The sequence below is a fragment of the Lithobates pipiens genome, unplaced genomic scaffold, assembly GCF_037356315.1.
Source record: "Lithobates pipiens isolate NorthernLeopardFrog02 unplaced genomic scaffold, aLitPip1_a1.2 Scaffold_13, whole genome shotgun sequence".
NCBI lineage: Eukaryota > Metazoa > Chordata > Amphibia > Anura > Ranidae > Lithobates > Lithobates pipiens.
The window spans coordinates 161,087,089-161,102,479 of record NW_027507718.1 but is presented as its reverse complement, the minus strand read 5'-3'; the positions used below and the strand labels follow the sequence as shown (position 1 = coordinate 161,102,479).

The 15,391-nt window shown below is 46.8% G+C and overlaps 1 protein-coding gene across 2 annotated transcripts in view; it reads right to left on the bottom strand.

Moving 5' to 3' along the window:
- UBXN6 (UBX domain protein 6) overlaps positions 1-15,391 on the bottom strand; it is a 347,069-nt gene that overhangs the window by 142,500 nt on the left and 189,178 nt on the right. For both annotated transcript variants that reach the window (XM_077475772.1, XM_077475773.1), the window contains exon 10: positions 8,751-8,881. In XM_077475772.1, coding sequence (XP_077331898.1) covers positions 8,751-8,881 — 131 coding nt within the window. The remainder of the gene's footprint in view (positions 1-8,750; positions 8,882-15,391) is intronic.

Below are 15,391 nucleotides of genomic sequence, written 5' to 3'. Positions count from 1 at the left end.
TTTCATATGTACAGTGCTTGGCAAAAGTAGTCACCCCCTTGGCTTTTTACTTATTTTATTACATTAAAGCCTTTAGTTCAATATTTTTTTTTAAATCTGAATTATGTGTGATGGATCAGAACAAAATAGTCTAAGTTGGTGAAATAAAATTAGACAAATGTATACATAAAACCTTCAGAAGTCACATAATTAGTGAAATAATGTCCACCTGTGTGCAATCTAAGTGTCACATGATCTGTCATTACATATACACACTTTTTTGAAAGGCCCCAGAGGCTACAACACCTAAGCAAGAGGCACCACTAACCAGACACAGCCACGACGACCAAGAAATTCTCCAAACACGGGACAATATTGTTGAGAAGTAGGGTTAGGTTATAAAAAATATATATATATATATATATATATATATATATATATATATATATATATTGTGAGGGGTTCGCTCGGTAGCGGGTGTGTGTGACCCCCTGGATGGGTTCACAACACAAAGTCAGGCACAGCAGACAGCGGTGTAGGTGCAAAAAAACAAAAGATCCGGTTTATTTAGGCTACATGCAGTGATACATATAACAGCCAAACAAAATAAAACAAGAAAATAAATCCTGGTCAGCTTGACCTCTAACTACACACGTAGACTCCCTGTCTAACAACTGGGTGCAGCCTTGTGCTGCCCCAGTCCCTGTCTATTGTAGGGGTTTGCCACACAGGCATTAACTCACCGCACAGAACAGATCTCAGACTCCCCAGTCTATACACACAAAACTGGTTCCAGGATGGAGCATCTCCCTATGCATGCTGGGGTTTTTTGTAGAGGCCTTAATGAGCCCACTTACTACAGCTGGGCTCATTAACTCTTCCCCTCTAATTGTAAAAGTCTGCATAAAGCCTGAATCTAGGACACACATATTTCCCATCCTGAATACAACCAGGTGATTTTACCTGCGTGCTGCCACAATATATATATATATATATATATATATATATATATATATATATATCCAAATGATGATCCCTAGGAGCACCATGAAATCTATCATAACCAAATGGAAAGAACATGGCACAACAGCAAACCTGCCAAGAGACAGCCACACACCAAAACGCACAGACCAGGCAAGGAGGGCATTAATCAGAGAGGCAGCACAGCGACCTAAGGTAACCCTGGAGGAGCTGCAGAGTTCCACAGCAGAGACTGGACTGAAGGATTTGTACATAGCATGACAATAAGCTGTATGCTCCATAGAGTTGGGCTTTCTGGCAGAGTAGCCAGAAGAAAGTGATTACTTTCAGCAAAAAAGAAAATGGCATGTTTTGAGTTTGCAAAGGGGAGAAATGTGGGAGACTCCCAAAATGTATGGCGGAAGGTGCTCTGGTCTGATGAGACTAAAATGTAACTTTTGGCCATCAAAGAAAACACTATGTTTTGTGCAAACCCAACACAACACCCGAAGAACACTCCCCACAGTGAAACATGGTGGTGCAGCATCGTGCTGTGGGGATGCTTTTCAGCAGTCGGACTGGGAAACTGGTCAGAGTTGAGGGAAAGATGGATGATGCTATTCAGGGATATTCTTGAGCAAAACCTGTACCACTCTGTGTGTGATTCGAGGCTAGGACGGAGGTTCACCTTCCAGCAGAACAATGACCTCAAACACACTGCTAAAGCAACACTCAAGTGGTTTAGGGGAAACACATAAATGTGTTGGGATGGTCTAGTCAAAGCACAGACCTCAATCCAATAGAAAATCTGGGGTCAGATTAAAGATTAATGTTCACAAGCGCAAACCATCCAACTTGAAGGAGCTGGAGCAGTTTTGCAAGGAGGAATGGGCAAAATTCATACACCATGGAAAGACTGAGCATAGCATCAAGACACAAGGCATTTCTACTGTATCAGCAAGGTCTCTCCCAGGCAAACATTTCAAAACAGACTGGGGTTTTAAGATGGGCTGTTCAAGCTCTTTTGAAGAACAACATTGAGGCATGCAGAGGCAGTGGTCAGCCAAGGAAACGTAATCCAGCAGATGAAAGAAATATCATGCTTACTTCTCTTTAAAAATGGAAGATGTTCAACATAAAATCACCATCAGCACAAAACTGGCGGAAGCCAGTGGGACCCAGGTCCAGAGAAGTCAGGCCAGTAGTAGTTTTCATGGAGGAATTGCGGCAAAAAAGCCATACCTCCGACATGGAAACAAGGCTAAGCAACGTAAAGGAGTTGTAAAGGCAGAAGGTTTTCTATGCACCAAGATAAAAAAAAAAAAAAAAAACACATGTGTGTAGCAGCTTCCCCAGCACCCCTTAAGTAATTACCTGAGCCCCATCTCTCTCCAGCGATATTCACGAGTGAGTTAGCTGTCCAGGACCCTCCTCCTGATTGGCTGAGAAACAGCAGCAGTACCACTGGCTTCCACAGCTGTCAAACGCAGTTAGCCAATCAGGAGAGAGAGGAGGCAGGCCGGGTCTGGGCTTCATGTCTAAATGGACACACGGCCGACTCGGGTGCCCCCATATCAAGCTGCTTGCTATGGGGACAATCAACAGGAGGGAGGGGAAAGGAGCAGCAGAGAGGGACCTGAGAAGAGGAGGATCCAGGCTGCTCTGTGCAAAACCAACTGCACAGAGGTGGTAAGTATAACATTTTTTTTTTTTTAAGACTTTACAATCACTTTATGCATAAACACATAGGAACTGGAGTGCAATATAATGGCAGCAGGTGCTCTGGATTGTGGACTTTCTTGTTTTTTCACTCCCATACTATCAGGGAGGTATGTGATTTTAATCAAAATTATTCTGCAGCAGAACGACCCCAATCATACAGCCAATGGCATTAAGAAGTGATGGTTTGGCCCCCACAGAGTCTTGATCTCTACATCAGTCTGTCTGCCATTAAAAGACAGAAGTATTTGAACAGCCTACATCCACAGAAGACCGGTGGTTAGTTCGCCAAGATACAGTAGGTGCCGCCGATATTGTGTTTCCAGCGCGATCCTAACCAGCGCGATCCCGCTGCGCTGGTTCTCGCGCTGGCTGCAATAGGAAAATGTTATTTTCCTATAGTAGCGAGAGAGCGATAATGTCGCCTCACTAATGAAGCCTGCATGCCTTCTCTTGGGCATACCAGGCCCTTAGGTCCGGTAGGGGTTTTAAGGGGAATCGAAAAAACAGCAGGGGGTCCCCCCCATACCAGACCCCTATCCGAGCAGGCAGCCCGGCCAGTCAGGAAAGGGGGTGGGGACGAGCGAGTGTCCCCCCCCCTCCTGAGCCGTAACAGGCCGCGTGCCCTCAACATGGGGGGGTGGGTGCTTTGGGTTAATAAGGGGGCCCCTGGATAGCGCACCCCCACCCTATGTGAATGAGTATGGGGTACAATGTACCCTTACCCATTCACCTGTGAAAAGAAATGTAAAAAAAAAAACACAACACACAAGGGATAAAATCGTTTATTGCACAGCTCCGGGGGTCTTCTCGCCGGACTCCTCCGCTATCTTCTGCTCTTTTGCTAGCGGAGGAGCCCGGCTTTCTTCTTTGTCGCCACCCTGTTCTTCCGACTTCAGGGGTCTTGTCCCCCTCTTCGGTTCTTCTTGCCGGGCCAACGCTTCTTCTTCCAGCTTTTTTACTAACGGTGGCCCGGTCTTCTGTCGCTGCTGCCGCCACCGCCTTCCGTTGTTCTTCTACTTCTGGAGATGTTGACTCGACACTCTCTCCGGCCACAATGCCATGGACTGTGTGTGTGGCGACTTATATAGGGACAAAGGGCGGAGTCACTGGTTGATGTCACATGGTGACCCCGCCCCCTTATGACGTCACAGTCCCAGCATCCTCCAGGACTGTGACATCATAAGGGGGCAGGGTCACCATGTGACATCAACCGGTGACCCCGCCCCTTGTCCCTATATAAGTCGCCACACACCGAGTCCCTGGCATTGTGGCCGGAGAGAGTGTTGCGTCAACATCTCCAGAAGATGAACGGAAGGCGGCAGCGACGGAAGACCGGGCAACCACTAGTAAAAGAGGTGGAAGAAGAACCGAAGATGGGGATAAGACCCCCAAAGTCGGAAGAGGGCGGTGACGAAGAAGAAAGCGGGCTCCTCCGCATGCAAAAGAGCAGAAGATAGCGGAGGAGTCTGGCGAGAAGACCCCTGAAGACGGAAGAAGACCCCCGGAGCTGTGCAATAAACGATTTTAACCCTTGTGTGTTGTGTTTTTTTTTTTTTTACTTTTTTTTCACAGGTGAATGGGTAGGGGTACATTGTACCAAATACTCATCCACATAGGGTCAGGGGCCGCTATCCAGGGGCCCCCTTATTTGGGGGGGACCCCACACCGTTTTTTTCGGCGTAGGGGATTCCCCTTAAAGTCCCTACCGGACCCAAGGGCCTGGTATGCCTCCCAAGGGGGAACCCATGCCGTTTTATTTTTTAAATTTGGCGTGGAGTTCTCCCTTAGGATTCATACCAAATACAGTGCCTGGTATTGGCGGGAATCCAATTCGGATCCCCGCACCAGTGTGAACCTGGCCAGCGATGCTTGTCGCTTATCAGGAAAGGAAAAGAAACATTTTTCCTTTCCCGATGCGAGCCAGCTCGGCGCTGGCTCCCGCGACGGGGCTCGTAGGGTGTCAATCTCGTCGATAGAAGCGGCGAGATTGACACAATATCTCGGTCACCTACTGTACATTGAACAACCTACCTGCCGGGTTCCTTCAGAAACTGTGTGCAAATGTACCAAGCACTGATGCCGTTTTGAACGCAAAGGGTGGTCACACCAAATGGGAAAAAAGGAAGGAAAATCTGCGCTACAGTATAAACAAAACCACCAAAATTTTATATGATGCTGCAGTTCAAATATATACCAAAATATTATATATGTATGTAAATAGAAAAAAGAGAAAAACTGCGCGATCCCTAATATTTCATATTAGGATATAAATATCTCACCCAAATAAAGTGAAAACTAAAAGTGCACAGTATTGCATGAAAATACCATAGGCACCAAACCTAATGCATGAAAAATACTTAACTGCATATAGTGATGAGTGTATAAACAGAGTCGCTAATTTACATAAACATATCACTAATTACATAGACAATGAATCTCAGTGATACTAGTGCCCAAAAGGTGAGCATACAAAAAATGTGCAAAAAAAATAAATAAATCACATAAATGATTACCGTATATACTCGAGTATAAGCAGAGATTTTCAGCCTCTTTTTTGAGGCTGAAAGTGCCCCCCTCGGCTTATACTCGAGTCATCGCTGTCTGCCCGCTCGATCAGCGTGTCGAGCAGACAGACAGCGGCCATTCTATAATTCAAAAGCCGCGCCTCCGGCTCCGCCTTCGCCTGTGATAGGCGGAACACTGAATTTCCCAGCAGCCTGTGTTCCGCCTATCACGGACATCGTATCATCCTCGTACTACGGACGAGGATGATACGATGTCCGTGATAGGCGGAACACAGGCTGCTGGGAAATTCAGTGTTCCGCCTATCACAGGCGAAGGCGGAGGCGCGGCTTTTGAATTTTACAATGGCCGCCGAGGCGCCGACGAAGAGGGCACGGGACGGAGGCAAGGCAAGGCACGGCACGGGACGGGACGGGACGGAGGCAAGGCAAGGCACGACACGGGACGGAGGCAAGGCACGGCACGGGACGGAGGCAAGGAGGCAAGGCACGGGACGGAGGCTCGGGACAAAGGCTCGGGACACAGGTAGGCTGGACACACACACACACACACACACACGGATGGATGGAGACACACACACACACAGGGATGGATGGATACACACACACACAGGGATGGATGGATGGAGACACACACACACAGGGATGGATGGATGGATGGATGGAGACACACACACACAGGGATGGATGGATGGATGGACACACACACACACAGGGATGGATGGACGGACACACAGGGATGGACGGACACACAGGGATGGACGGACACACACACAGGGATGGACAGGCATGTCTCACCCTCGGCTTATACACGAGTCAATAAGTTTGCCAGTTTTTTTGGGGGTAAATTGGGGGCCTCGGCTTATATTCGGGTCGGCCTATACTCGAGTATATACGGTAATATATCATCATTAAAAAGTCCTTGTGAATAGATATGAATGGAAAACACCACGTGTCCAAAATGGCTGCCAAGTCTCTGAATCACGTGAAGCAAATTGAAGTGCACCACCACCAAACGAATAAAAATGGCTCCTTACCAGATGCCCCAGTAGGGTGCGCTTTTTAAAAGATCAGGTCAGAGTATGCATCAATCTTGAGTCGTCCAAAACAGGATCCACTTAGAGCAAGACTCAGATGTATTCCAACCAGGGGCGGATCCAGAGTCTAATCTCGGGAGGGGCACTGCTATAAAATATGTTTTTTTTGGGGGCAATTTATATGGGAAATGGCTGGTATTTGCGCTTCAATCATTACGGCACCATGGTTGTTATGGTGTCAGGATGATTGAAGCGCATTATTTCTATTAATACATTGTAATATAAAATTAAATGGTTCAACTCACCATAATGCAGAATCAGTGGGAGCCCTGAGGATGTCACTTGCCATGTCGCCTGCCACCAAATGTGGATTGTCACTTGCCACGTCACTTGTCACCAAATGCGGATTGTTACTTGCCACGTCACCTGCCACACATTGAGGATTGTCACTTGCCACGTAGCCTGCCACACATTGCGGATTGCCACTTGCAACGTAGCCTGCCACACATTGCGGATTGTCACTTGCCACGTCGCCTGCCACCAGATGCGGATTGCCACGTAGCCTGCCACACATTGCGGATTGCCACTTGCCACGTCACCTGCCACACATTGCGGATTGTCACTTGCTACGTTGCCTGACACACATTGCGGATTGCCACGTCACCTGCCACACATTGTGGATTGCCACGTCACCTGCCACACATTGCGGATTGTCACTTGCTACGTTTCCTGACACACATTGCGGATTGCCACGTCACCTGCCACACATTGGGGATTGTCACTTGCCACATTGCCTGCCACACATTGCGGATTGCCACTTGCCACGTAGCCTGCCACACATTGCGGATTGCCACTTGCCACGTCACCTGCCACACATTGCAGATTGTCACTTGCCACGTTGCCTGCCACACATTGCGGATTGCCACTTGCCACGTAGCCTGCCACACATTGCGGATTGTCACTTGCCACGTCACCTGCCACACATTGCGGATTGTCACTTGCCACGTCACCTGCCACACATTGCAGATTGCCACTTGCCACGTCACCTGCCACACATTGCGGATTGTCACTTGCTACATTTCCTGACACACATTGCGGATTGCCACGTCACCTGCCACACATTGGGGATTGTCACTTGCCACGTTGCCTGCCACACATTGCGGATTGCCACTTGCTACGTAGCCTGCCACACATTGCGGATTGCCACTTGCCACGTCACCTGCCACACATTGCGGATTGTCACTTGCCACGTTGCCTGCCACACATTGCGGATTGCCACTTGCCACGTAGCCTGCCACACATTGCGGATTGCCACTTGCCACGTCACCTGCCACACATTGCGGATTGTCACTTGCCACGTCACCTGCCACACATTGCGGATTGCCACTTGCCACGTAGTCTGCCACACATTGTGGATTGCCACTTGCCACGTAGTCTGCCACACATTGCGGATTGCCACTTGCCACGTAGCCTGCCACACATTGCGGATTGTCACCTACTGTGTCACTTTTCTGCTAAGGTGGTCTTTTGTTGGGTCCCAGAGTGAAGATAGGCAGCAGAGAGATGATGCAATCTCTCTGCTTCACACAGCTTCCTACACAGTGAGGGCGGAACTGGAGGGATGCAGGGCAGTGAGAGATGATGTCATCTCCCTGCTCCCCTGCCTGCTGGCTTCCTGATTGGCCAGCAGCCCTCCTAAGCCGCCCAGCTGCCCCCCCCTCACCGTCCACTCAGCGCGGGTACCCGCGGAACCGGCCGCACGGGTACCCGCGGAACTGGCCGCGATTGGACCTGCGGAACCGGCCGCGATTGGACCCGCGGAACCGGCCCGCTGGTACCCGCGGAACCGGCCGCGATTGGACCCGTGGAACCAGCCTGCCGGTATTCTCGGGGGGGGGCAATTGACCCGTTGCCCCCCCCTGGATCCGCCCCTGATTCCAACAGAAAGGCAAATGGTCCACCATAGGAAGAAAAAACACTCCAGATAGTGTAAAACCATTTATTAAAAATAAAAGTAAAAGGAGAAAATGCACTTACAGAATTATTGTGAAAAAAGGCATATCATCAATGGAAAGCGTCGGCCGATCGCAACTCCAAATAATATCCTGGTTCTGCTGTTGTTCTATTGAGGCAAAAACGTAGCGTGTCACACCGCCCTACGCGTTTCGTGAAATTTGTCACACCAAATACTGATATGATTTGGATTTCTCTTCTGTTGATTTACTTTCCATTTAATTAAAAAAAATAAACTATTAACACTTCTATTTCTGAAAGCATTCTTAATTTACAGCGTTTTTTCCACAACTGCCTAAACCTTTTGAACAGTAGTGTGCATAAACTTCAACATGATTGAAGTAAACTTCATTTGTGTCTGTTTTTAAGTTCCCTCTGTAGTGAAGTTTGTGTTAAAAAGAATATTACTATAATAAGTGCTTGTATTTATCTCCTATAAAGCAGACTTATGTCATACAAATTATTCTTATTTACTGTATGCTGAGAGGAGAAAAAAAATAAAAAAAAGTCTTCTAACCTTGAAGTAAATAACCATCTGGAAATCTGACTCTCAGAACGGTGTACTTATACTTCTTAATGATAATTTTTTCTTCCCTCTCTCGCATTGCTTTAGTTCGAAGTAGTGATTCTCGATCCAGCTTCCCTTTCCTAAAACAGATGGCAGAACACTGTTAAAGGGTAACTTCACTTTCATGAGAAAAACATTTAAGAAAAAAAAAATGTGTAATTATATATATATATATTTATTAGTGCCTTGCGAAAGTATTCGGCCCCCTTGAACTTTTCAACCTTTTGCCACATTTCAGGCTTCAAACAAAGATATAAAATTTTCATTTTTTGTGAAGAATCACCAACAAGTGGGACACAATTGTGTAGTGGAACGAAATCTATTGGATAATTTAAACTTTTTTAGCAAATAAAAAACTGAAAAGTGCTGCGTGCAAAATTATTCGGCCCCTTTACTTTCAGTGCAGCAAACGCACTCCAGAAGTTCAGCGAGGATCTCTGAATGATCCAATGTTGTCCTAAATGACTGATGGTGATAAATAGAATCCACCTGTGTGTAATCAAGTCTCGTATAAATGCACCTGCTCTGTGATAGTCTCAGGGTTCTGTTGAAAGCGCAGAGAGCATCATGAAGACCAAGGAACACACAAGGCAGGTCCGTAACACTGTTTTGGAGAAGTTTAAAGCCGGATTTGGATACAAAATGATTTCCCAAGCTTTAAACATCCCAAGGAGCACTGTGCAAGCGATCATTTTGAAATGGAAGGAGTATCAGACCACTGCAAATCTACCAATACCTGGCTGTCCCTCTAAACTTTCAGCTCAGACAAGGAGAAGACTGATTGGAGATGCAGCCAAGAGGCCCATGATCACTCTGGATGAACTGCAGAGAACTACAGCTGAGGTGGGAGAGTCTGTCCATAGGACAACAATCAGTCGTACACTGCACAAATCTGGCCTTTATGGAAGAGTGGCAAGAAGAAAGCCATTTCTCAAAGATATCCATAAAAAGTCTTGTCTAAAGTTTGCCAAAAGCCACCTGGGAGACACACCAAACATGTGGAAGAAGGTGCTCTGGTCAGATGAAACCAAAATCGAACTTTTTGCCCACAATGCAAAACGATATGTTTGGCGTAAAAGCAACACAGCTCATCACCCTCAACACACCATCCCCACTGTCAAACATGGTGGTGGCAGCATCATGGTTTGGGCCTGCTTTTCTTCAGCAGGGACAGGGAAGATGGTTAAAATTGAGGGGAAGATGGATGCAGCCAAATACAGGACCATTCTGGATGAAAACCTGTTGGAGTCTGCAAAAGACCTGAAACTGGGACGGAGTCAAAGTCCAGACCTGAATCCAATCGAGAATCTGTGGAAAGAGCTGAAAACTGCTGTTCACAAACGCTCTCCATCCAACCTCACTGAGCTCGAGCTGTTTTGCAAGGAAGAATGGGCAAGAATTTCAGTCTCTCGATGTGCAAAACTTATAGAGACATACCCCAAGCGACTTGCAGCTGTAATCGCAGCAAAAGGTGGCTCTACAAAGTATTAACGCAAGGGGGCCGAATAATTTTGCACGCCCCACTTTTCATTTTTTTTTATTAGTTAAAAAAGTTTCAAAAATCCAATAGATTTCGTTCCACTTCACAATTGTGTCCCACTTGTTGGTGATTCTTCACAAAAAATAAAATTTTTATATCTTTATGTTTGAAGCCTGAAATGTGGCAAAAAGTTGAAAAGTTCAAGGGGGCCGAATACTTTCGCAAGGCACTATATATATATCATATACAATACAACTGTGACAAGTCATACTGTAATTAAATGTTATTAAAAATTACCTTTTCTGCAGCACTGTTATTTTCTGTAAATGCAATGCAATATAGCCGTATTGCATTACATTTACAGAAAATGACAGTGCAGCAGGCGCTTTCTACACAGATAGTGTACAGAACGCCCCCCCAGAAATGTAATTTCCTGCTTAAAAACTGTGGGCAAGGAGTACCCAAGGGATATTACATATTATACACAAAAACTGGGGGGATCGCCTAGAGGCGATTCAGCTCGCATTGTGCGCTAAACAAGTATTTCATTCATTCATCCCTGGAACAGATGGCAGAGGGGGGATCTATACAACTGCATGCGGTGCTACAGGGCTCAGCAGCACAGAGCTTAATGAGGCAGTCTGCAGGAGAGGCTGAGGGACAGGGTGAGCAGGACTGTATTGCTGAGCAGCACCATCCCTCTCGCACAGACACAGCTGTAGATGATAATGAGCAACCAACTCTGGCAGAGATACTTAGAGCAGTGCATGTCTGCAGTGCCTCAGTGAATACCCTTAAAGAGCAGTTTGGGGGATTAAGAGAGGATGTTTCCTTGCTGAGACAAGATATGCAAAAAAATTGAGAATGCACAACTGCGGTGGAAAGCAGAGTGAGTGAAGTGGAAGACAGATTCCCCCCAGTTGCTCGAGAGGATCATGTTGCACATTAGCTGGCCAAGGAAACTAACAACAGAGCAGATGACATTGAAAATTGTCTAAGCCCTTGTACACAGTCGGAGAATCTGTCGGAATGTGTCCTATCGGACCGTGTTGTCGGATAATCAGGCTGTGCGTGGTATGCATCGGACTGATTCCGTCTGAATATCCGTCGGACCCAATTTTCCAACATGTTGGAAATATTTCCCGACCAACTGGTTCGATCGGACATACTCCGATCATGTGTAGAGAATTTTGATCGGACCAAGTGGCACGCATGCTCAGATCAAATTCCTACATCAAAGCTATTGGCTACTAGCCTGAACGTAGTCCCATCGTAACGAAATTACGTCATCACGTTCTGAATGATCAGATTTTTCGACAACTTAGTCCGACCGTGTGTATGCAACAGTTTCGGACAAGATCCGACGGACAAAATTCGACAGACAAAATCCGACGGATTTGGTTGTCGAAATCTCCGACCGTGTGTACAGGGGCTTAGACGGAATAATGTACAGGAGGTATTTGGCAAAGAAACGCTCTCTCCGTTCTTTACCATGGAGAGGGCTCATCGCACAACGGGCCGCCCACCGCAACCGGGTGCCCCTCCCAGGCCCATCCTTGCCAGACTTCTGCATTACAGAGAAAGGGAGGCGGTACTTAGACAAGCCGGGAAAAGGCTAATGTACAGGTGAATGGGGTCCGGGTGTCCTTATATTTGGACTTTTCTGCTACTAAGTTCTCAGATGTAAAAAGGAGACAGAGCCTCGCAGCTACCCTACGCTATATCGTACCACGCTAAGCTGAGGGTTACCGGTAACAGCCAAACCCACTTTTTCGAATCGGCTCAAGATGTCGCAGGCAGAGAGGAGGATGGTGATTGATTTGTTGGCAGCTGCGGCTGGAGACCACACTGAAGAATCAGCATGCTGGATGTACCGACAAGCTATACATGGAGTGCTCATATTTTGTTTTCCTTTTATTCCTATACTTCCCGTATATTTTTGCCCATTCTTGCTTTGTTTAAGTGGAAGAGATATTGATCGTTTTGACCCCGGAGTGTCTCGTTTAAGTGGGGAAACTTAGGACTGGCTCTGCTGGGAGGCATAATACTACCATGTGAGTCTAGAGCTATCTTGTGAAGATTACTACGTGAGAAGTGGGGAAAAAAAGTGCTCAAACGGTTTTGGTTTCAAATTAGTTCAGTCTGGTCTGTCACGTTGACAGCCTGGACTTATGTTTGTTTTTTGTGTTTAACTTCTTTCACCCACAGGCTTCGTTTGGAGGACATTAGGCTTTAGTACTGTCGCTATGCAAATAATGGTAAACTTGAGACCCCTGAACTATGGAACATACTCAATGTAGGCTGGGGCTAGGCCTGGCCGCTGATGGCATGGCTCAGCTTCCCCTAATACTGGATCTTGTTATACTCTATTACCAACTTGCATATCTTTAATTTGTTTATATGCACCCTGGAGTTTCTTGATCATATGAATGCAAATGGCTGAAATATATGTGGTGTCTTGGAATATTAGGGGACTAAGCTCTCCACTTAAACGTATGATGATATCCACATGCTTGAAGAGGTTTCACCCAGCCTTATTGTGTTTCTAGGAAACACAGTTGACTCCGGAAACTCAGAGATGTTTGCAGTACTCGGGCGGGGAAAGTGTATCATTCCACACACACCTGCTTTTCAAGGGGGGTGAGTGTGTTAGTGCACAATGCCATTGATTTTCAGGAGTTTGACAAATGTATAGACTCTGAGGGGTGGTATATTTTCTTATACTGTCGTATTGGGTCGCTACACTGCATCTTGGCATGCATATATATTCCTCACCCGTTTACAGTGGTGGTGCTCAGGACTCTGCTGACTTATTTGGTGGGGAGGCCGGACCTTCCCATGTTGATAATTGGTGATTACAATTGCTGGCAGAGTCCCTCGATGGACAGGCACCTAAGTTTGGGGGGCCTGCCTCATTGAGGGAGTTGCCATTGCTGAGGTTGTTTAACAAGGTGGGGTGGATGGATATGTGGAGGCCCCTTTGTAGAGATGGATATGTGGAGGCCCCTTTGGAGAGGCAGTTTTCCTGCTTCTCCAAAACAGATGGACCATTATCCAGGAATGATTTAGCAGTTGGTAACTCTGCCATGCTCCCATCTGTTTCGGAGGTGACATACAAACCCTGCAGTGTATCTGACCTCTCCCACTTGGTGATTAGCTTGATTGTGGCTCCACTGTCAGGGATGTCCAGGGCACCCTGGAAATTTAATGCCTTCTGGCTGAAGTTATTCCTATAGCCTACTGAGCTGGAGCGGAGCATGCAGGAATTCCTGGATTGGCAGGAATTTACTGATGCCCCCTTAACTTAATGGGAGGTTTTTAAGGCTTACGTAAGGGGGCTATTAATCGCATTAATCAAGAAGGTTAGAAGACAGTCTTCGGGGCAGAGGGATGATCTGGAGAAGTTGGTGCAGGACTTAGAGGAACAGTATGTTCGGCACCCCAATGACTCTGTAAGGGAGTAATGGCAGTCGGCTCAAGCTGCCTATGAGCGGCTGCTGTCCTCCACGGCAGAGAAGAAAAGATTCTTCTCAAAGGTAAAATTTTCGAGGAAGGTGAAATTATGGGTCACCTGTTAGCTAAGATAGCAAACTCACAGCAAAGGTCCCCTGTTATAGGGGCAATCAGAACACCGGAGGGAAGAATAGTAAGCTCCCCTGACAAAATTTTGCAGGAAATGGCAGGGTTCTATGAGAAGCTATACCTACCAACCGGGAAGTATACAGTGCAGGAACTCATGCGATACCTGCAGGGTATTAGCTTCCCACAAATTACAAATGAGCACAGACAGGCCCTGGATGCTCCACTTACAGTGGAGGTGTTACAAACAGCGCTGGCAGACTTTCCTAACTGTAAGGCCCCTGGGTCGGACGGACTTCCCATAGAAATTTACAAACAATATGCTGATATTCTTCTTCCCAAGTTGCTGGTGGTATTTGAGGCAGCTAGGGAAAATAGGACCTTGCCCCCCTCTATTTCCATGGCAAATATTGTTCTTATATTAAAACCTGGGAAGAATTCCCTTGATCCAGGATCATACAGGCCCATCTCTTTGTTGCAGAGTGATGTCAAACTGCTGGATAAAATTCTTGCACTTAGACTAAATAAGGTCATTACAACTATAGTACACCCAGATCAAGCTGGGTTTATGTTGAATAAGTCCACGGCGGTGAACCTCAGGAGACTCTAAATATTCAGTCTCAGGCAGATCATATGGGACAGGGGGCTTTGCTCTCATTGGATGCTAAGAAGGCCTTCGATAGCATTGAATGGGAATATTTATGGGGGGGTTCGTCAGAGGTTCGAGAAATGTACATATCCTGGGTCCGTTTGCTCTATTGTCATCCACAGGCAGCCATTAGGAAGGCGGGGAGCGTATCCCATACCTTTGCGCTGGGCCGGGGCACGAGACAGGGGTGCCCGCCATCTCCCCTGCTCTTCGCTCTGGCTATTGAGCCCTTGGATATCACAATTAGAGACCACTCGGGAATTACCGACTTCCGTTATGGGGACACAAATGAGAAATTGATGGTCTACGCGGATGACACTATGATTCTGCTAGGAGACATTGAAGGTTCCCTTTGGGAGACCATGTCGACCATAACGGAATTTGGAGTGTATTCCGGGCTCCGGATTAACTGGACAAAATCTTCCCTAATGCTCATTAATGAAAAGGGTAAACCTCCCAATGATAGCTCCATACCCTTGGCGACATCCTTTAGATACCTGGTAGTCCAGGTGTTGCCCACAGTGAGGGATTATGGTGTATTGAATATCTCCCCACTACTGCAGAAATTTTGAGACCGGATTAAGACGTGGAACTCACTCTGCCTGTCGGTAGAGGGTAGGGTGAATTTGATCAAGATGATCCTTATGCCCCAGCTACTATATGTACTCCACAACTCTCCAGTGGTGGTCTCCCTATTCTGCTTACTAATCTGGAAAAATTGCCCTCCTAGGATTAAACTTCAACACTCACAATGCCCTAAGGATGAGGGAGGGCTTGCCCTGCCCTGCCAAACTCATGGTTATATTATCTGGCGGCACAGCTCCAACACCTCATAGGGAGTATGCGTGGGGAAGCAGACAGACCAAGCAATACCCGCAGCTC